Genomic DNA, 18,330 nt, shown 5'->3' with positions numbered 1-18,330 from the left:
TGTCTATAGTGCCTTTACCATGGAACAATTGCTCCCAATCCATGCTTCCTAACTCATGTCTAATCGCATCATAGTTTCTTCTTCCCAATTAAATATCCTCCCATTTTGTCTAATCCTCTCCTTCTCCATAGCTATGTAGAATGTGAGGCAATTGTGGTCACTCTCCCACCACAAGATCTGATACCTGCCCCGGCTCGTTTCCAAGCACTAAGTCTAGAATGGCCTCTCCCCTCGTCAGCCTGTCAACGTACTGAGTTAGGAAACCCTTCCGAACACACCTTACAAAAACAGCTCCATTCAAATCTTCTGCTCGAAGGAGGTTCCAATCAATATTGGGAAAGTTAAAGTCACCCATTATTTTGTGTTTTATCGAAGTTGGTAATATATTAGGGCCAGAACCATGCAACATCTTCAAATATGTTTAGTACCGCTGTCCTTGTAAAAACTAATGTCCCACCTCCAACTCTCTCACCTCACCAAATCTACTGACCGTGTTGGCAGTGTTATTCTGGATACCCAGGTAATGTCCTGGGATCCCAGGTTTGAATCATGCCATGGCAGATGGTGGAATTTGAATTCATTGAAAAAATCTGGGATGAAGGATCTAATGACATCTATGTAATGATTGTCAAAAAAACCCATCTGTTCACTAATGTCCTTTAGGGAAGGAAACTGCCATCCTTACCTGGTCTGGCCTATATGTGACTCCAGACCCACAGCAACACAGTTGATTTTAACTGCAATTAGGGATGGGCAATAAATGCTGGCCTATTCAGTGTTACCCTCATCTCATGAACAAATTTAAAAAGTCCCCTTCTAATGTGTTTCTATCTTTATTACAACTCAATGTTTGAATCCCTCCATTTGAATAGACAAACTAATATTTCATCTGAAGTCAGTCCAGTTCAAGGGAATAGCCAGGCAGCCTCAGATCTCAATTTTCTTTTATTTCATGGGATTCAGGAATCGCTAGCTCAGCCAATATTTGTTGCTCATCCCTAATTACCCAGAGGCCAGTTAAGAGTCTAATGCGGCTGTGAGTCTGGAGTCACATGGAGGCCAAACAAGCAAGGTCAGTCTGATCCCTTGCCTAAAGGCAGGAGTGAATCAGATGTTTTTTTTTACAATAATATATAATGTTGTCATTTCATGATTATTTAAAATTGAAATCAAATTTCACCATCTGCTATGGTGGGATTTGAACTCATGCCCTCAGAACATTAACCTAGGCTCTGGATTACTAGTTTTGGGAAATAACTACACTGCCACTGCCACTGCCACTCCCTGAGGTGATCCTGGGATAAGTTTTTCTTGTTTAGTGGTTTGAATGAAGAAGTGTTGATTGCAATGTTTACGAGCGATACACAGACATAAAAGCCAAGCAGAATGTTCTTGAAAAATTGGTGATCTCACTTGTTGACTGGGGGTGTGGGTGAGAACAATAGCGAGAGCGAAACCCATGTTGCTCCTTTTCAGGGAGACTTATGGAACCGTGATCCAGTCAGGTATGATTAGGTCAATGGAAGGACCTTCACTGGAATCAAGACCCCAGGAGTGGGGATTCTGCTACTGAAAGTTGCTATCCAGAATATTATTGGCAAGGCCATGGCTGCTGCTGGAATGACTGGTCCTAAATCCAGTGTCAAGGAGTGACCTAGACATCTGTAGGTAATGTCAGGTGGGTCATGGGGAGAGAGGACCTTTGGTGACCATTAATCACCCATAAAAGAGCCTGAATTAGTAGTGAGGTGGAAATCTGATCACAGGCCCTCTCACTTCTGACTTATTTTGGGTGGAGGTGAGAAGGCAATGAGATTTGGGATACCTTACCTGCCCACATGGGAAAGGGCAGGCATTTCTATCCACAAATTCACTTACCTGGCCTCTTTTTCACTCAAAGTAACTTTCTCAGTCAGGTAGTCAAATAGTTCTCCTCTCTTCATCCTGTTAACGGAAGAACATTGTAAAGATGTCACACCAGAATACTGACTCTTCCACTCGACATAGTTGCTCCATGACAAGAACCCAACAACAATTTGCATTTATATCACACCTATAACATGGTAAATTGCTCTGAGGTACCATAGCAGCAGAGAACTTGACACCAGCCACAAGGAAAAAGCTGGGGAGACTGACTGAACACCCAGCTCCTTACGCTGTGAGAAGAGGCGAGACAGGTGGAGGACAGAGAAGTTCAGACCCAAACATGTGAACACAGATTAACGAGCAATGGAGAGGTTAGAAGGAAGCTCAAGGTGCCTTAATGAGGGGAGTGCAGATGTTGTTGAGAACTGCCAGAACAAAGGAGATAACAGAGATAGGTCCGTTTCAAAAGAGAAAACCTTCCAATATTATTTGAAATGGTAGAATTTTGTAAAATGCTTCCAGATTCTGGATTAGTGGTGCTGGAAAAGCACAGCAGTTCAGACAGCATCTGAGGAGCAGTAAAATCGACGTCTTGGGCAAAAGCCCTTCATCAGGAATACCAATGAAGTACTTTGCAAGTGTGGTCACTGTTGGAATGTCGGTAATGCAGCAGCCAATTTGCACCACAGCAAACTCACAAACATCATGCCAGGATCACAAAATTATCATGGTGCAGAAGAAAAAAAAGTTTCTGTGGGCCGATTCTGTAAGGTTACTAGTTTTTAAATAGTCTCTGGAAATTCAGAACAGTGGGATTGGATTCTAGGGCAGCTGCATGCTCCTTCCGTGGAATGTGGGAGGAAAGGGTCACCACTAGTGTCTCCACTGACTTCATCTGCGGGAAGTGCACCTAACTCCAACTCCTCAGAGACGCATTAGAGAACCAGAGCTAGGTCATTCGGGAGGTGGCGGGGGTAATAGAGAGGAGTTATAGGGAGGGAGTCACATCTCAAGTATAATAAAAAGGCAGATGAGTTACAGTCAGGGGACGGAAAGGGAAGAGGCAGACAGTGCAGGGATCCCCTGTGGCTGTTTCTCTCAATAATAAATATACTGTTTTGGATACTGGAGGCAGGGAGACCTACTGGGGAAAGCCATAGTGGCTAGGTCTCTGGCACTGAGCCTGGTTCTGTGGCTCAAAAGGACAGGGAAAAGAATAGAAAAACGCTGGTGGTAGGAGACTCAATAGTTAGAGGAACGGAGAGGAGATTCTGTGGTTGTGAACAGGACTCCCGGAAGGTATGTTGCTTTCCCAGGTGCCAGGGTCTGGGATGTCTCAGATCAAGTCTACAAGATTCTGAAGGGGGAGGGTGAGCAGCCAGAAGTCGTGGTGCACATTGGCACCAATAACATAGCTAGGAAAAGGGATGAGGATTTGAAAAGTGACTTCAGGGAATTAGGTTGGAAGCTAAAAAGCAGGATGAGCAGAGTAGTAATGTCTGGATTACTCCTGGTGCCACATGCTAATGAGCAAGGAACAGGGAACAAGTGCAGCTAAACCTGTGGCTACAGGGCTGGTACAGGAGGGAGGGCTTCAGATATGTAGATCATTGGGGTACCTTCTGGGGTAAGTGGGACCCATACATGAAGGATGGGTTGCACTTAAACTGGAGGGGCACCAATGTCCTGAGCAGGAGATTTGCTAGAGCACTTCAGGAGGGTTTGAACTAGTTTGGCAGGTGGATGGAAACTGGAGTTACAGATCAGAGGGTAGTTGTTGAATGGGCAGAAATAGAATGCAGACAGTCTGTCAGCAAGGATACACAGTTAATAGAGCAAAGGGATGGTTTAAAGTGTGTCTGTTTCAATGCAAGTAGTATCAGGAATAAGAGTGAAGAACTTAGAGCATGGCTTAATACTTGGAACTATGATGTCGTGGCTGTAATGGAGACATGGATTTCACAGGGGCAGGAATGGTTGCTGGATGTTCCAGGTTTAGAACTTTTAAAAAGAACAGGGAGAGGTGCAAAAGAGGAGGGGGAGCAGCATTGTGAATTAGCGAGTGGATCACAGCTGCAGAAAAGGAGGTTGTTGAGGAGGGTTTGTTACCTGAGTCAGTACAGGTGGAAGTCAGTAACAGGAAAGGAGTAGTCACTTTATTGGGTGTTTTCTATAGACCCCCCCAATATCAGCAGAGAGATGAAGAACAGATTGGAAAGCAGTTCTTGGAAAGACGTAGATGTAACAGAGTTGTTGTTATGGGTGACTTCAACTTCCCCAATATTGATTGGATCCTCCTCATTGCAGATGGTCTGGATGGGGCTGATTTTGTCAGGTGTGTTGAGGAAGGATTCCTGACTCAATATGTCGATAGGCTGACTGAGGCAAGGCCATATTGGATTTGGTGCTAGACAACGAGACAGGCCAGGTGTCAGATCTGTCGATGGGAGAGCATTTCAGTGACAGTGACCACAACCTTTACCATCGCCATGGAGAGGGATAGGGGCAGACAGTATGGGAAGGTATTTAAAGGGGTGAAGGAAAATTATGATGCGGGTCCCGCCCTCCCCATGACATGGCCACAAAACAGACAACACAAAATGCCTGCACTTAGCCACTGAGCCAACCCACAATGCCTCAAATTGGCCAAACCAGCCATCCTAGACATCACACATACCTCAGGATATGAGTCATCCAGCCCCACACCAAGAGAATATACTTCTTCAGATTAACTAATATTGAGCCTTGCACTCCACAATAGCCCAGCACCCCTGATGTCCTTAGGGCACAGCTGCTCCCACTAGGAATCAAGCCTACACAAATGGTACCCAGACAAGGAAGTACCAAAGGTACTTTGCTTGCCCCCTCAACAATACAAACACATTGATACCAGGATGAAACCCCCTAACACCTACTCCAGCCAAGGATCTGAATCTCCTGATTCAATTGAGAAACTCATTGTCAAACACCAGACACTTTAATCTTTTCAATGAATGAACTTATTTCTCTTTGTTGTACAACTCACATCATTGTCTCATAACCCCCCCCTTCACTATTGTAAGGGTATAAAACTCCACTGTATTCTCTATTCGGGAAAGAAGCTGTGGTTCCTTCTGAATGGCCTGTCAGTGACTGTTTCAGTGGAGTCAAGTCTCTTCCGCAATATCACTGTTTGTTAAATAAATCCTTGTTAGTTCTCAGTCCGATCTATGCATTTGTGATCTCTGATTAATTGGGCTAAATTCTCCGACAAGTATAAATTGGGAACAATTATTCTATGGGAAATGCACAACAGAAATGTAGAGACTGTTTAAGGAGCATTTGTTGTGAGTGTTGGGTAACTTTGTCCCACTGAGACAGTCAAGGAATGGTAAGGTGAAAGAGTCTTGGATGATAAGAGGAGCTTCTCCTCCAGAGGAAGTAGGAAGCTTACGTAAGGTTGAGGAAGCAAAGATCTGGCATAGCTTTAGAGGATTACAGGGTAGCTAGGAAATAACTCAAAAATGGACGGAACAGAGCTAGGAGGGAGCACAAACAATACTTGGCGGGAAGGGTTAGGGAAAACCCAAAGGCATTCTACACGTACGTGAGGAATAAGAGAATGAGCATAGAGACGGTCGGGCAGGGAAATTGTGCCTAGAGTCTGAAGAGGTAGGGGAGGCCTTAAATGAGTTTTTTACTTCAGAATTCACGAGAGAGAGAGACCTTGTTGATAGTGAGAACACTGTGGACCAGGTTAATAGGCTTGAACAGATTAATACTAAGAAAGTGGATGTGCTGGAAATTCTGGGAAACATCAAGACAGATACGTCCCCAGGGCCAGACCAGATATATCCAAGGTTATTACAAAAAGTGAGGAATGAGAGTGCTGTGCCTCTGGCAATGATCTTTGCATCCTCACTCTTCACAGGATTATTACCAGATGATTGGAGGGAGGCGAATGTTGTTCCTGTGTTCAAGAAAGAGAATAGGGAAATCCCTGGGAATTACAGACCCAGTTTTACGTCTATGGTAAGCAAAGTACTGGAAAAGATTCTGAGAGGTAGGATTTATGACTATTTGGAAAAACATTGTTTGATTAAAGATAGTCAGCATGGCTTTGTGAGGGGCAGGTCATGCCTCACAAACCTTATTGAGTTCTTTGAGGATGTGATGAGACAAGTTGATGAAGGTCGAGCAGTGGATGTGGTGTATATGGATTTCAGTAAGGCATTTGATAAGGTTCCCCATGGTCGGCACATTCAGAAAGTTAGGAGGTTTGGGATACAGGGAAAGATGGTTGTCTGGATACAGAAACGGCTGAAAATGTGTTGCTGGAAAAGCGCAGCAGGCATTCTTGAAGAAGGGCTCATGCCCGAAACATCAATTCTCCTGCTCCTTGGATACTGCCTGACCTGCTGCGCTTTTCCAGCAACACATTTTCAGCTCTGATCTCAGCATCTGCAGTCCTCACTTTCTCCTACAGAAACGGCTGGCCGAAAGAAGACAGCAAATGGTAGTGGATGGAAAGTATTCCACCTGGAGGTCGGTGACCAGTGGTGTCCTGCAGGGTTATGTTCTTAGGCCTCTATAATTTGCAATTTTTATGAATGACTTGGCTGAAGAAGTGGAAGAGTGGGTTAGTAAGTTTGCCGATGACACAAAGGTCGGTGGTGTTGTAGAAAGTGTTGAGAGCTGTTGCAGACTACAATAAGACATTGGCAGGATGCAGAGCTGGGCTGAGAAGTGGCAGATGGAGTTCAACCTGGACAACTGTGAAATGATTCATTTTGGAAGGTCGAATTTGAATGCTGAATTTGAATCCTGTTAAAGACAGGATTCTTGGCAGGGTAGAGGAATAGCAGGACCTTTGGGTCCACGTATGTAGATCCCTCAAAGTTGCCACCCAAGTTGATAGGGTTGTTAAGAAGGCGTATACTATTTTGGCTTTCATTAACAGGGGATTGAGTTTAAGAGGTGCGAGGTTTTGCTGCAGCTGTATAAAACCCTAATTAGACCACACTTGGAATATCGTGTCCAGTTCTAGTCACCTCATTATAGACAGGATGTAGATGCTTTAGAGAGGGTGCAGGGGAGATTTACCAGGATGCTGCCTGGATTGGAGGGCTTGTCTTATGAAGAGAGGTTGAGTGAGTTAGGGCCTTTCACACTGGAGAGAAGAAGGAAGAGAGGTGACTTGATGGGGGTGTACAGGGTAATGAGAGGCATAGATAGAGTAGATAGAAACTTCTCCCCAGGGCAGAAATGGCTGTCCTGAGGGGTCACAATTTTAAGGTGATTGAAGGAAGGTATCGGCGAGATGTCACAGGGTGGTTTACACAGGTTCTTTATACAGAGAGTGGTGGGTGCATGGAATGTACTGATAGCAGTGGTAGCATAGTCAGCGACATTAGGGACATGTAAGCAACTGCTGGACAAACACATGGATGGCAGTAGATTGAGGGGTGTGTAGGTTGGGTTGATCTTTGATTAAGATAAATGCTTGACTCAACATCGTTGGCCGAAGGGCCTGTACTGTGCTGGACTGTTCTACCTCCTAAGGAGGTTGGCATGGTGGCATAGTGGTTAGCACTGCTGCCTCACAGCGCCAGAGACCTGGGTTCAATTCCCACCTCAGGCAACTGTCTGTGTGGAGTTTGCACGTTCTCCCCATGTCTGCGTGAGGGTGCTCCGGTTTCTTCCCACAGTCCAAAGATACTAAATTGCCCATAGTGGTAGATGTAGGGGAATGGGTCTGGGTGGATTGCTCTTAGGAGGGTCGGTGTGGACTTGTTGGGCCGAAGGTCCTGTTTCCACACTGTAAGTAAGAGGTCGTTGGCTCAATGTGGTTGCACTAGAATGCCTAGAGTCTCTGTTCTTTTTAATAACGTTGACTGAGGTAAATATCTTTGTCCCATTATAACTTACCCTGATCCTGACTCTAACCGAACCTCATTTGGTCTCATTAATCTTTCCGTTCAAATATCTATAGATGCTTTTACAAGCAGTTTGTATGTTCCCCGCAAACTTTCTCTTGCACTATGTTTCTCCTCTTGATCAACCTCTTTGTCTTCCTTTGCTTAATGCAAACTTTTCCTTGCCTTCAGGGCTGCTGCTTTTTTATACCTCCACTTTATATACCTCCTCCTCCAATCTAATACTATCCCTAATTTTCTTTTTTAGCTATGGTTGAACCACCTTTACTGTTTTGTCTTTATAGGAACAGAAACAGTTCATTAAGCGCCTAAAGAGTGTTCGACTATTCAATGAGATCATACCTAATCTGAGGTCTAATTTGCTTTATACTTTTCCTTAAACTAAAACTTACCTATCTCAGATTTAAAATCAAAACTGATCCAGCATCCATGTCATTTGTGGAAGATATTTCCAAACATCTCCTATGCTTTGTACTGCATCCCTCTTGAATAGTCTGGCTATAAATCAGTCGATGGCCCTGGTTCTAGAATTCGCAAGGCAGTGGAAATAGTTTATCTTTATCCATCTGTCTTCTATGTTAATACTTTAAAGATTTCAATTATATAACCCCTTTAACTTTCTAAGTTCTGGAGAAAGCAGGCCTACTTTATGTATCTTAACCCTTGAAGTGTAGATATTATTCTTGTAAACCTACAATGTACTCCCCCCATGACCAATATATCCTCCCAAAGGTGTGGTGCCTGGATCTGCTCACAGTACTCCAAGTGGATTCTAACCAGGGTTTTGTTTCAACTATGGCATAACTTCTGCATTCTTATACTCCAATCCACGAGATATAAAGGCCACCATTTCATTAGCTTTCTCGATTATTGTCTGCATCAAAATGTGTGGCTCTGGAAAAGCACAGCTGGTTAGGCAGCATCCGAGGAGCAGGAGAGTCAACGTTTCGAGCTTAAACTCTTCATCAGGAATTACATTACCTCATCCTCAGATGAAGCCTGACCAGCTGTGCTTTTCCAGCACCCCTCTTTTTGACTCTGATCTCCAGCATTTGCAGTCCTCACTTTCCCGCTCCTGATTACTTTCTGTACTCTTTTGTAATATTTTAAAGGTTCAAGATCTGAATCTGCAGTCTCTTTGGATATCCATTGTATTTCACTTCATACCACCTACAAAATACCCTGATGTATTCTTTTTCAGTCCAAAATGGATAACCTCAGTCTTGCATATATTGAACTCCACTTGCCACAGCCTTGCCCATTCACTTAGTCTATCAACATCCCTTTGTAATTTTGTGCTGTCATCTAGGAGACAATGGAGACTGCAGATGCTGGAAAAATCAGTGCTGATAAAAGTGTGGTGCTGGAACAGACACAAGAAGTTAGGCAGCATCTGAGGAGCAAGAGAATCGACATTTCGGGCAGGACCATTCTTCATAACATCGAGACTGTATAAAATGCTTCCTAACTTTGCGATGTCAGTAAATTTGGATAAACGACTTTCTATGCCATTATTCAAGTTGTTAATAAATAACATGAATAATTGAGACCCTAAAAAGATCCTTGTACCACTGCCAGTTTGAGTATCTACCCATTATGCCTACTTTGTCACTGCCACCCAACCAATTTCCCAATCACGTCAGTAATTTGCTCTCAGTTCTGTGGCTTCTACTTTAGTTGACTGTCTCTTATGTGGGTCTTTATCAAATGCCTTGTGGAAGTCTGTACACTGCCTTAGTCACCTCTTCAAAAAAAATTAATGAGGTTTTGCCTGTCCTGAATCTATGTTGGATCTCCCTGAGTAAATGAAGATTTTCAAAGTGTTCAGGTACCCCATTCTTAGTTATAACCACTTCCCATCACAGATGTTAAGCTGCCCAGTCTGAAAATTCCTGGTTCTCTTTTTTCACTTTTATTAAAAAGCGCTGTGACACAACAATTTTCCAGTCCAGAGGGATGGGTCATGTATCTCGGGAACTCTGAAAAATTATATTTAGGGCATCTGCAATGTGGTCCAGTACTTCAACAACGTCAGATGGAAACTGCCAGATCCTGGGCAATTGTCACTAATTCCTTAACTTGCTCATTACCGAAATTTTACTTACATCAATTTTATTCAGTCCCTGTTCCCAAACCACCATTAATTTTCTCTGGAATTCCAGCAAGCTGCAAATACTAAGACAAAATAATTATTCAACAAGTCTGCCACTTCCCCGCAGTCATTGACAATATCCCCACCATCAGTCTTTAGTGGACCAACATTGCTCTTGACCATGCACTGTCTTTTCATGTAATTGCCAGTTACCTAATTTATTTTTATTGATTTTACGTCCCTGGCATGTTTCCTTTTGTTGTCCTTTTAGTAGCTATTATAAGCTGCTTCCTGGTCCTTTGCTGGTCTTTATATCTTTCCCAATCAGAAAGTGGGCGGCATGGTGGCACAGTGGTGAGCACTGCTGCCTCACAGCGCCAGAGACCCTGGTTCAATTCCCGCCTCAGGCGACTGACTGTGTGGAGTTTGCACGTTCTCCCCGTGTCTGCGTGGGTTTCCTCCGGGTGCTCCGGTTTCCTCCCACAGTCCAAAGATGTGCAGGTCAGGTGAATTGGCCATGCTAAATTGCCTGTAGTGTTAGGTAAGGGGTAGATGTAGGGGTATGGGTGGGTTGCGCTTCGGTGGGGCGGTGTGGACTTGTTGGGCCGAAGGGCCTGTTTCCACACTGTAAGTAATCTAATCTAATTCTTTTTGCAAGCCCTGTTTTATACTGTCCTTTTTCTCTTTAGCCTTGGCTTTTTTTTTCAGTAAAGTGGAGCTTTTCCTTCAGGAGTATGAACGAGCATTGTATTGCGATAGACATTTAAACACCCTTCGTTGTTCTTCAGTTACTTTGTCCATTGACAGACTCTCCCAGTTTACTGCAGATAGTCTCTGTCTCATCTTGTTAAAGTTGACCTTCCCTAAATCTAAAACTCTAGTCCTGATTCACACTTTGCTTTCAAATGTTTCATTGAGCTCAATCATGTTATGATCACTATTTGATACATGTTCATGCACACTAAGTTACAAATTCAACCTGTCTCATTACTAAATCTAATATAGCCCTTCTGTCTGTTGCTTCCAGGACATATTGGACTAGGAAAATGTCCCAGACACACTCCAGAAATTCACTACCTTTCTGCTTGTCTGCTTTTTCAATCTACATTAAAAATTAAAATCTCTCATTAATGCAACTCTGGCTTTGCTGCACACTTGCCTATTTTCTGCACTTATACAATTCAGAACTGCTATCAGGAGGTCTGCATACAAAATCTATTATAGTTTGATCCTTCATTGTTCTTCAGTTCCATTCATATAGTCTCCAATAAATGCTTTCCCCTCATTATATCCTCCCTCACCAATGAAGCGATGTGGTTTCTAATCAGTAGGGCTGCTCCATCTCTTCTGCCAGTTTCCTCTGTCCGTCCTATAAACCTTATAATCTGGTTCTTAATGCAACCACCCTGCAGCCATGCCACAATAATAGCTATTATTATCATAATCCCCAATTTGAATTTTTGTCTGCAACTTATTTAATTTATTCATTAAATCTGTCCATTCATAAATGGAACGCTTGTATGGACCATGCACTGTAACATGACCCTTATCATTGATGCTTTATTCAGTTTTTTTTAAATTTCTCTCTTCTGGTTTAATTGATACATTTCTAGATACATTGATACATTGATACATTGTCATTGCATAGTGAGGTTGGGTGCCAAGTGACCCTCCCAAAACCCAGATTGGACATCAGTAAACCAATTGTTACTGAGCAAATGTCACTTTGTAACATTGCCAATGGGTCCTTCCATCACTTTACTGATGATCGAGAGTAGACTGATGGGGCAATCCTTGGCTTTGTTGGATTTGTCCTGCTTTTTGTGTACAGGAAATACCAGGCAATATTCCACTATTGTAGGGCAATGGGTCTGGGTGGGTTACTCTTCGGAGGTTCGGTGTGGACTTGTTGAGCCAAATGGCCTGTTTCCACAATGTAGGGATTCTATGATTATAGAGTCATAGGTTTGTACAGCACGGAAACAGAATCTTCAGTCCAACTTGTCCATGCCGACCAGATGTCTAGACCCATTTGCCAGCACTTGATCCATATCCCTCTTAAACTTTCCTATTCATATATCCATCCATCCAGATGCCTTTTAAATGTTACCAGACTCCACCACCTCCTCTGGCAGCTCATTCCATTCATGCACCACCCCCGTGTGAAAAGTTTGCCCCTTAGGTCCCTTTTAAATTTTTCCCTGCTCACCCTAAACATATGCCCTCTAGTTCTGGATTCCCGCACCCCAGGGAAAAGACCTTGTCTATTTACCCTATCCATGCCCCTCATGATTCTATAAATCTTTATATGATCACCCCTCAGCCTCCAATGCTCCAGTGAAAACAGCCTCAGCCTATTCAGTCTCTCCCTGTTGCTCAAACCTTCCAACTCTGGCAACATCCTTGTGAATCTTCTCTGAACCCTAGAGATTTGCCATACAGATTCTGGTTATATCAGAATGTATTGGAGCATGAAAGATTGGAACAAAAGTTGACCATCCAGCCACTTCTGCCATTCAGTGAGTTTGTCACTGATCTTCTTGTGGATTTAGCTCTATATCCCAATCTGTCCCCCGTAGACCTTATCTAATCCTGGTTAACACTGTTTGACAAGTCTATTCTTGTTTAACTAGCTGCTCCATTGTCTGAGTGGAGTTTGCACATTCTCTTTGTGTCTGCGTGGGTTTCCTCTGAGTGCTCTGGTTTCCTCCCACAATCCAAAGATTATATTATATTACATTACATTACAGTGTGGAAACAGGCCCTTCGGCCCAACAAGTCCACACCGACCCGCCGAAGCGCAACCCACCTATACCCCTACATTTACCCCTTAACCTAACACTACGGGCAATTTAGCATGGCCAATTCACCTGACCTGCACATCTTTGGACTGTGGGAGGAAACCGGAGCACCCGGAGGAAACCCACGCAGACACGGGGAGAACATGCAAACTCCACACAGTCAGTCGCCTGAGGCGGGAATTGAACCCGGGTCTCTGGCGCTGTGAGGCAGCAGTGCTAACCACTGTGCCACCGTGCCGCCCAAAGATGTGCAGGTCAGGTGAATTGGCTATGCTAAATTGCCCATAGTGTTAGGTGCATTAGTCAGGGGTTAACATAGGATATGGGAATGGGTCTTCGGAGGGTTGGTGTGGACTTGTTTGGCCAAATGGCCTGTTTCCATACTGTAGGGAATCCAATCTAATTTTCTCCTGGCTTATTGCTTCCTCACCACTGATGCTAAGCATGTCAAGCTTTGAATAAGAGTGCAACATTTTTAATCCTTACATTCTCAGACACCGCCCCTATGTCACAAAGAGCGTTAACTAGGTTGCTTGACAAGCCTCTTAATTTCAGTGCAAGTCCCAGAAGTAAGAGATGAAGACTTGGCAAGCTGGAGTGGCTACAGTATACAGGTGAATATCAGATGGTCAGCATTTTTATAGAGCTGTGTTGCTTGCTGGGTCATTTCAGATAGCAGTCAAGAATTAACCATGTTGCTGTCAAGTTCAAGTGACAGTGTTCTGCACTGAAACTTAGAGTCATGGATTCTTGGAGATATATAGCATGGAAACAGACCTTTCAGACAAACTCATTTAGGCCAACCAGATATCCTGAATAAAATAGTCCCCTTTGCCGGCATTTGGCCCATATCCCTCTAAACTCTTCCTATTAATATAACCATCTAGATGCCTTTTAAATGTTGTAATTGTACCAGCCTCCACCACTTCCTCTGGCAGCTCACTCCAGACATGCACCATCTTGTGCGTGAAAACGTTGCCCCTTAGGTCTTTTTAAATCTTTCCCCCTCACCTTAAACCTAAGCCCTCTAGTTTTGGACACTGCCACCCCAGGGAAAAGACCATGTCTATTCACCTTATCAATGCCCACATGATTTTATAAACGTCTGTAAGGTCACCTTCGACACTCCAGGTAAAATAACCTCAGTCTATTCAGCCTCTCCTTTTAGCTCAAACCCTCAAACCCTCCAAACCTGGCAACATCCTTGTCTATCTTTTCTGAACCCCTCCGAGTTTCACAATATCTTTCCAATAGCAGAGAGACCACTTAAAACTTTATATTATAACTTTATATCAAAGGATGTTTCACAGACACAGCACGGTGGCTCAGTGGTTAGCACTGCTGCCTCACAGCACCTAGGTTTGATTCTTAGCCTCGGGGCGACTGTGTGTGTGGAGTTTGCACATTCTCCCCGTGTCTGCGTGGGTTTCCTCCGGGTGCTCCGGTTTCCTCCCACAATCCAAAGATGTGCAGGTCAGTTGAATTGGCCATGCTAAATTGCCTGTAGTGTTAGGTGCATTCGTCAGGGGTAAAGGGTTTGGGTGGGTTACTCTTCGGAGGGTTGGTGTGGACTGGTTGGGCCGAAGGACCTGTTTCCACACTGTGGGGAATCTAATCTAAACTGGACCATGTCCTGGCTGGTGTGTGTGTCCTGCCCCTAACTCTGAATTTGTATTATTGTAGTTCAATATTTTTAGCCCTAGATTTTTAACTTATTGTAATTTAAATTTCTTAATATGAACTTTAATGCAAAAGTTGGCTTCAAATTGTCAGGAGGTCATGTGTTGTGACTGTAGCTTAAATAAAGGCCAAAGTTTAACACTATTTTTAAGCTTGAGACTGGCTGAAACTTGATAATGGCAGTTCTCTGGTAAATGACTGCTATGCTTTAACTGTGCTAATGCACATTTTGGAAGCTCTTACAATTAATATAATTTAATTTACCGCTAATACTAATTATCTGGGGGAGAGGTGTCAGTGGGTTCTGTTGCAAGGAAAATTCAAAAAGCAAAGAAGAAGATAGGACAGGATGTCATATTGCAAAAAGGAACTATAGAAGTGTGGGGAGAAATATAGAAACTTAAAGCATGAAGCATTCAAAAGAAAGCAGATGACCTAATGATGCAAATCCAGGTAAATGAGAATGATGTCATAGCCATAGAGTCATAGACTTCCCCACAGAGACAGGCCCTTTGGCCCAAACTGGTCCAGGCCAACCAAAAAATGTCCATCCATGCTAACCGCAATTCCCTGCACTTGGCCCATACCCCTCTAAACCTTTCCTATACACATATTTGTCCAAATGCCTTTTAAATGTTGTGAATGTACCTGCCTCAGCCATTTCTGCTAGCAGCTCATTCCATTATGCACATCCCCCTACCCCCATGTGAAAAAGCTTCCCCCTCCGGTTCCCTTTTATTCTTTCCCCTCTAACCTGAAACTGATGCTCTCTTGTCCTTGATTCCCCAACCCTGGGAAAAATACTGAATGCATTCACTCTATCCATGCCTCTCATGATCTTATACACTTCTATAAGATCCGCCCGTCAAGTTTCCTACGTTCGAAAGAAAGAAGTCCCAGCTTGTTCAACCTCTCCCTATAACTCAGACTCTTGAGTCCTGGCAACATCCTTGTAAATTTCTTCTGCACTCTTTCCAGTTTAATAACACCTTTCAGAGAGCAAGGTGACCAGAACTGAACACAATATTCCAAGTATGGCCTCACCAACATCCTGTTCAACAGCAACATAACTTCCCAACTTCTATACTTTAAGACCTGAATGATGAAGGCCAGTGTGCCAAATGCCTTCTTCACTGCCCTGTCTACTTGTGACTCCATTTTCAAAGAACTGTGCACCTGAACTCCAAGATCCCTCTGTTCCTCTCCACTCCTTAAGGTCCTATCATTAACCACAAAATTCCTGCCCTGATTTGACTTTCCAAAATGCAAGACCTCACACTTATCTGTATTAAACTCCATTTGCCATTTCTCGGCCACTTCCCCAGCTGATCAAGGTCCTACTGCAATTTGTGATAACGTTCCTCACTATTCACGATATCGCCTATTTTAGGTGTCATCAGCCAACTTACCTATCATGCCTTACATATTCTCATTCAAATCATTCACACAGATAACAAACAGCAATGGTACCAGCACTGACTCCTGAGGCATTCCACTAATCACAGGCCTCCAGTCTGACAAGCATCCTTCCACGATTACCATCTGCTTCCTACCATCGAGCCAACTGTGTATCCATATTTCCACCTGGCCCTGGATTCCATGCAATCTAACCTTCCAGAGCAGCCTAACATCTGGAACCTTATCAAAGGCCTTACTAAAATCCATGTAGACCATATCTACATCCTCTAGTCAGTCTTCCTGGTCACTTCATCAAAGAACTCTTAACAAATTTGTAAGGCATGATCTCCCATGCACAAAGCCATGCTGACTACTCTGAATCAAACCCTGTCTTTCCAAATACATGTATACCTTATCTCAGAATCTTCTCAAGTAACTTAAGACATTTTAGGAGGTAATTCAGGACCCTCAGCAGAAATATATCCCAATAAAGATGCTCAGAGATCAATTAAATAGCTAGATTAACCAAGGAAGTTAAAGAGAATATTCAATTGAAAGAAAGAGCACAAAGGAGACCAAAGTCAGCGATGGCTCTGAATACTGGGATAAATTCAGAATACACCATGAAAACAAACCAGTAAGAAATATAAAAACCAACTGTAAGAGCTTCTTTAACATATTAAAATGAAGTGAGAGAAAGTGAGAACTGCAGATGCTGGAGATCCAAGTCAAAAAGTGTGGCACTGGAAAAGCACAGCAGGTCAGGCAGCATCTGAGGAGCAGGAGAATCAACAGTAGGGGCATAAGGCCTTCATCAGGAATGTGGTGGGGGAAAGGTGGCTGATAGATAAATAGGTGATAGTGATATAGGTCAGAGAGGAGGGTGGAGCGAATAGGTGGGAAGGAAGATGGACAGGTAGGACAGTTCAAAAGGGTGGTGCTGAGATGGAGGGTTGGGTCTGGGATGAGGTGGGGAGAGGGTGGATGAGGAGTCTGGTGAAATCAACACTGATGCCATATGGTTGGAGGGTCCCAAGGCAGAAGATGAGGCGTTCTTCCTCCAGTCGTCGGGTGGCTTGGATTTGGCGGTGGAGGAGGCCCAAGACTTTCATGTCCTTGACAGAATAGGAGGGAAAATTGAAGTGGTTGGCCACAGGGCGGTGGGGTTGTTTGTTGCGTGTGTGCCAAAGATGTTCCCTGAAATGTTCCGCAAGTTGGAGTCCTGAGAGCAAGGAGATGAAGCCAGAGGTCAAAGTAAAAATAGGCCCCTGAGAAAATAAATCTGAGGGAACGGTTCTGAGGAAAAAGGAAATGGCAGAGGAGTTAAACAAATATTTTTCATCAGTCTTTATGGTGGAAGATACTTCTAACATCCTATTAATGCCAAATAATACAAAGGGAGGAATTAAGTACCTTCACCATCACTAAATAATTATTATTTGACATACTAAGGTGGACTAGTTCCCTGGCCCTGATGGCTAGCATACTCAGATCTAAAAGATGTAGTTAAAGAGATAGCGGATGCAGTAGTTGCAGTTTTCCAAAATTTCTTAGAATCTGGGGAAGTACCAGAAGATTAGAAAACTGCCAATGTGAGACCCTCCTTAAAAGAAGGGAAGGAGGCAAAAAGCAGGTAATTGTCAGCTGATTCACCTAACATCTCTTGGAAATGTATTGGCATCATTTGTTGAGGGCATATTAGCAGAACATTTGGAAAAGCATAATGTAATCAAGCAGAGCCAGCATGGCTTCATGAATGGATAAATGTGTCTGACTAATATATTGAAGTTTCGTGAGGAAGTCTCAATCAGAGTAGATAGAAAGCATTTGACAAGGTGACTCATAAAAGATAAAGACATAAGGTAAGATGGAAAGTGTTGGAGGTAATTTATTAGCATGGATACAGAATTGGCTCATGGGCTGGAAACAGTGCCCTTTTTCAGGTTGGTCACCTGGGACTAGTGGAGTTCCACAGGACTGGGACTGTAACTGTTTACAATATATACATTCATGATTTGGAGGAAGGAAGTGAGTGTACTGTAGCAAAAATGTAGATGACACAAAAATAGCTGGAGAACCGGGCTGTGAGAGGGTTATAAACGGTTGCAAAGAGATAGATTAAGTAAGTGGGAAAAATATTGACAAACAGAGTTTAATGTGGGAAATTTTGAAGTTGTTCATTGTCAAAAGGAGAACAAAATAACTGAATATTATTTTAATGAAAGAAAACTGTGGAAAGTAGCAACACAAAGGGACTTGGGGATAGTTAGAGTTATAGAGTCATAGAGTAAAACAGCATGGAAACAGGCCCTTCGGCCCAAACTGGTCCATGTTGAGCATGTTGCCCACTCAGCTAGTTCCAAATTCCCGCATTTGATCCATATCCGTCTAAACCCTTCTAATCCATGTACCTATCCAAATTTTTTTTAAATGTTGCCATTATACCTGCCTCAACCTCTTTCTCCAGCAGCCCATTCCATATATGCACCACTGTCTACGTGAAGAAGTTGCCCCTTGGTCCTTCTTAAATCTTTCCCCTTTCACCTTAAACCTATGCCCTCTAGTTTTCAGTTCCTCA

General features: G+C 43.4%; 1 protein-coding gene across 2 annotated transcripts in view; it reads right to left on the bottom strand.

Moving 5' to 3' along the window:
* LOC140491280 (phosphorylase b kinase gamma catalytic chain, skeletal muscle/heart isoform-like) overlaps positions 1 to 18,330 on the bottom strand; it is a 116,499-nt gene that overhangs the window by 40,762 nt on the left and 57,407 nt on the right. For both annotated transcript variants that reach the window (XM_072589249.1, XM_072589248.1), the window contains one exon: positions 1,879 to 1,944. In XM_072589249.1, the coding sequence (XP_072445350.1) occupies positions 1,879 to 1,944 (66 nt within the window). The remainder of the gene's footprint in view (positions 1 to 1,878; positions 1,945 to 18,330) is intronic.

Source organism: Chiloscyllium punctatum, chromosome 19, assembly GCF_047496795.1.
Source record: "Chiloscyllium punctatum isolate Juve2018m chromosome 19, sChiPun1.3, whole genome shotgun sequence".
In the NCBI taxonomy this organism is placed as follows: domain Eukaryota; kingdom Metazoa; phylum Chordata; class Chondrichthyes; order Orectolobiformes; family Hemiscylliidae; genus Chiloscyllium; species Chiloscyllium punctatum.
The sequence above is the reverse complement of the archived record's forward strand: the minus strand, read 5'-3'. Positions and strand labels throughout refer to the sequence as shown.